Genomic DNA, 4,220 nt, shown 5'->3' with positions numbered 1-4,220 from the left:
CAAGTTAACCACATAGCCTAGAAATACTGAAAAAATTAAGAAAAGGTTAGGGATAATGCATAAAATATATGGAGATACTAGTCTATCTTATCATTTACTACCATAAAATACATACAAATCTATTATAAAAAGTTAAAATTTATCAAAACTTACACAAATATTTATAGATCATACATGAATTAGGTGCCCACCCTACTCCAGTATGACCTCTCCTCAACTAATTACATCTGCAATGACCCTATTTCCAAATAAGGTCACACTGAGGTATGGCAGGTTAGGATTTAACATATCTTGTGGGGCTGGAGGGGGTCGAATTCAACCCATAACAAGGAGCAATTCTGATAATCATTGCAATTTTGCAGACGTTAAGGCTCAGAAACGAACTATATTGTTACTGTACAATACTTTAACATAAATGTGTGCGTGTGTTTTCTCCTTTTTTTCCAAAAAATACACTGATGTAATTAAAAAGTATTAATCCATTACTTTTCCTTTAGTGCAAAGTATTAATCCATTATTTTCCCTTTAATGCTGTAATTTTTTAACTAGAACGATTACCTCAACGAAAGAAAATTTTCAATCCCCTGCATATTTTTTTCTGGGCATTATTATTCACTTCACCATTGTGTTAAAATCATTGTGTTAAAAAGTGATGTGCGCAGGGTGTCGGACACGCCGGGGGCCTACAGGACCCGCCCCCTGTAGACGCCTTTCCTCTCAGATACTCACTTTCCCAGCAGGCTCCGCGGTGGAGCGTCCCATCGCAATAAGGGCCTCAACTCAGCTGACGCAGCACAAGAGAAACCCGACGGCCGGCTTATCACACACTAGGGGGCGCCACGTTCCTCGGCGTGCCATGGGGCGCCTGCGGTGCCTGACGCCGTCCCATGCCGCCGCCTCTGGTAACGGTCACACCCCTCCCTCGTCCGCCCCCAGATTGCCAACGAGGCAGCCTCTGATACTCATGCGCAAACACGTCCACCACGCACCGAACTACGGCGCATGCGTCCCCTGAAATTCCCTCTCGTCTTCCCGCGCGAGTTTCCAGTTCCGGCCTCCAAGGGGAGGGGGGGAAAGCTAGGAACATGAGGCTGTCGGTCCCTGCTGCCATCTCCCATGGCCGCGAATTCCGCCGCCTGGGCCTTGGTCCCGAGTCCCGCATCCACCTCTTGCGGAACTTGCTCACGGGACTGGTACGACACGAACGCATCGAGGCGCCATGGGCGCGCGTGGACGAGATGAGAGGCTACGCCGAGAAGGTGAGACGGGCGGGGCCCTCTTGCCCACCTCACGGGTCTGGTCTGAGGGGGCAGGGCCCGACTAGATTTGGAAGGGCAGTGGAACCACCTTGACAAACCCTTCCCAAAGTCTGAGTGCCTAGTACCCTGAGCTGAGCCCACTCCTCCGGCGCCTCAAATGGAAAACTGGTTAGAGCTGCGGAGTTGGGGTGGCCTGAATTTACAGAGATGCTTTGTTAGTAGAAAAATGGTACGGCATTAGCGGAATAGGACTGGCCCCTAGATTCTTCCTCTGTTTGTATCCGTGATGTTATATCCCCACAGCTCATCGACTATGGAAAGTTAGGACACACCAACGAGCGAGCCATGCGCATGGCTGACTTCTGGCTTACGGTGAGTGCGACCTTTTTATCTTCCAAATCGCACCCTTTGCTCAGTGGTTCGGGAAGGGGATTGTTGGAGAAAGGGGAGCTGAGCAGAATTAAGCTAGGGCATTCACTTACGGACCAGTATTGTGAACTGAATTAGAAACACGGGCCTGTAATTGAACACGAAGTGAATATGAGTCTGCACAGCTGCTTTAAATGACACTCTGTGGAACTTCCCTGACTTCACCAAGTTGAGGTGGGGGAGGAGGTCTGTGTGTGTGTTTGGACTCTACTTTTGAGAGTGGCTGAAGGTTAGATGCCTCTGCAGTTTTGTTGTGCCTGACTCTGTTCTCACCTGGATTACTCTCCCTCTAGGAGAAGGACTTGATCCCAAAGCTGTTTCAAGTACTAGCACCTCGGTACCACGGTCAAAATGGGGGCTACACGAGAATGCTGCAGATCCCAAATCGGAGTGAGCAGGATCGAGCCAAGATGGCAGTGATTGAGTATAAAGGGAACTGCCTTCCACCCCTGCCTCTGCCTCGCAGAGACAGCAACCTTACACTCCTAAACCAGCTACTGCAGGGACTTCGGCAGGACCTCAGCCAGAACCAGGAAGCAAGCATCCACAGCTCCCACACAGCTCAACCACCAGGGATTTAAATGGAGCTGAAGGGTCTATGGCCCTCTTCAGTACTCATGATCACAGACCTTTGGAGCGCTTTTAATATCTGAGAAAAACTGGAGCTAGAGTTGTAAAATGGACAGTCTTAATGGGGCCCAGAATCCTCTGGGGATCTTAATGGCCCTGTCTTTGCACAATAGATAAAATTCCTTATATGAATACTTATAAAAATTGTTTTTTTCTCCCCCTGGTATTTCTGGAGAATAAGAACCATCCAAATGCTCAGTCTACCTGGGATAGTAAATTCATGGCTTATGTTTGTGGTTCTGAGACATGGGTTTTGTTTGGATAGTACAGTTTTGTTTTTCTTAATGCCAGTTTAGATGGGGCATGTATCCTGTAATTCCAGACCAGCACCTGAAAGTGATTGTATTTTGATATCCAGCATGGAGATTGAGACCCTGGGATTTCATAGAGAAAGTTTACTTCCTGACAGTGGGCAAGTGAAAGTTCTTTAAAATAATCAGTACCTTAGGAACCTCCAGAGGACTCTGAAACCATTCCTCTTTTTCTAAGCAGGATCACACATTACCTTCATGTGCTCCCCTCAAGCCCTAATGAGCCTTGGAGGGGAGGACCTAAGCATTCAGATGTACCACCACCCTGACCAATGGCATGGAGACATTCAACAGGATGTTGGACTCCAGAATAAACTCCTTCCTCTTGGTGCAGGGAGGGGTAAAGGAGAGGGTTGAAATGAGAGGAGGTTTAGGAAGTTAAACCATCTGGGAATTTTCTGAAAGTTTTTATTGTTGTCAAATCTGAGTCCCTCTGGGAACTCAGAAAAGGGAAATCTGGCTTCAGAATGGCCAGGGCATGTGAAAAGCAGGGAACTCCTTTATATCCAGTAATTACTGTGAAGCCAGGCTTGACCCAGTCAGGCTGCCCATCTTTTAGGCTGAAGGCTTGACTAGATGGTAGTCATGGAAAGACTTGGAAAGGAGCCATCACCTTTGACCTGAACACTTGATAACAGGGCCTGACAGTTGCCAGTAGAGTGGGAAGAAGAGATTTTATCTTAGGCTGTACCTTCAAAGTGTGTTTGGCCCACTGAACCCAACCATTAAGATAATAAAGGTGAGGGTGGAGGGGTTACTGGTCTAGCAAATAGACATGAGCTTCAGAGACAGAACAATTCTGGTGCTATTTCACTGTAACTGCCCTAGTCTGAAACTGTTCCCAGTAAGGCTCTCCATCTCTTTCCCTGCATTTCACTTTATTTTTCACACTACTGCTAGAAAGTTCTTTCTTACATTACATTTTGAGTGACATATGGTAGACACTCAAAACATTTATCAGATAAACCTACAACTCTGAATGCTCCCCCAAAATGCACCCCTCTTTCTGTCTTAGCGTGAACATTCACCCCAGTTAGACATGAAAAAAAAAAGCAGTTTAAGTATTGGGAACACGTGGGTTGTGGCTGGATTCCCGTAGCTTTTCCTCTTGTTCCCCAGAAATATATCTCCCTTTGGGGCTCTCAGTAGTTCTCTAAGTGCTTATTAAGCATTTGCTAGTCCTCAGCAGCATTTTAGGCACCAGGGATAAAATACTTAGCAAATGTTTCCATATGTCAGGCCCTGGATTAGATACAAAGGATAGAGAGATGAGAAGAAACAACCTCTGCTACCAAGAAGCTCACAATCTAATGGGCCACTGTCACAATGGCCTCAGAAGACCCCTTTAATATTTTGGTCCAAATAAGAGTATGCAACAAGTGCTAGAATATTTTCTAAAGGCCCAGAGATAACATAAGAAAAATAAACAGTGTATCAGGAATTTTACTAACCTGGCCTATAAATGATAACTTTTTACCTCGGTTGGTGGAATGTGCCCTTAAGTCTATCTAGGCACCTCTTTAATAAATTTCAAATGCAAAAGAGAAGCCCAGAAAAACGAATTCCCTTGGACCTCTTTCAGAGGTTCTCC

The 4,220-nt window shown here is 46.1% G+C and overlaps 1 protein-coding gene across 1 annotated transcript; it reads left to right on the top strand.

Annotated features, from left to right (window-relative positions):
• The first annotated feature begins 1,034 nt into the window (after positions 1 to 1,034).
• On the top strand, positions 1,035 to 2,550 carry MRPL17 (mitochondrial ribosomal protein L17). The gene is made up of 3 exons (XM_063094783.1): positions 1,035 to 1,259; positions 1,563 to 1,631; positions 1,982 to 2,550. The coding sequence occupies exons 1-3, from the start codon at positions 1,086 to 1,088 to the stop codon at positions 2,267 to 2,269; spliced, it is 531 nt and encodes a 176-aa protein (XP_062950853.1). The 5' UTR covers positions 1,035 to 1,085; the 3' UTR covers positions 2,270 to 2,550.
• The last annotated feature ends 1,670 nt before the right edge of the window (positions 2,551 to 4,220 follow it).

The sequence above is a fragment of the Cynocephalus volans genome, chromosome 4 (assembly GCF_027409185.1).
Source record: "Cynocephalus volans isolate mCynVol1 chromosome 4, mCynVol1.pri, whole genome shotgun sequence".
Lineage (NCBI taxonomy): Eukaryota > Metazoa > Chordata > Mammalia > Dermoptera > Cynocephalidae > Cynocephalus > Cynocephalus volans.
Note: the sequence above shows the minus strand (reverse complement) of the source record. Positions and strands in the feature narration are given on the sequence as shown.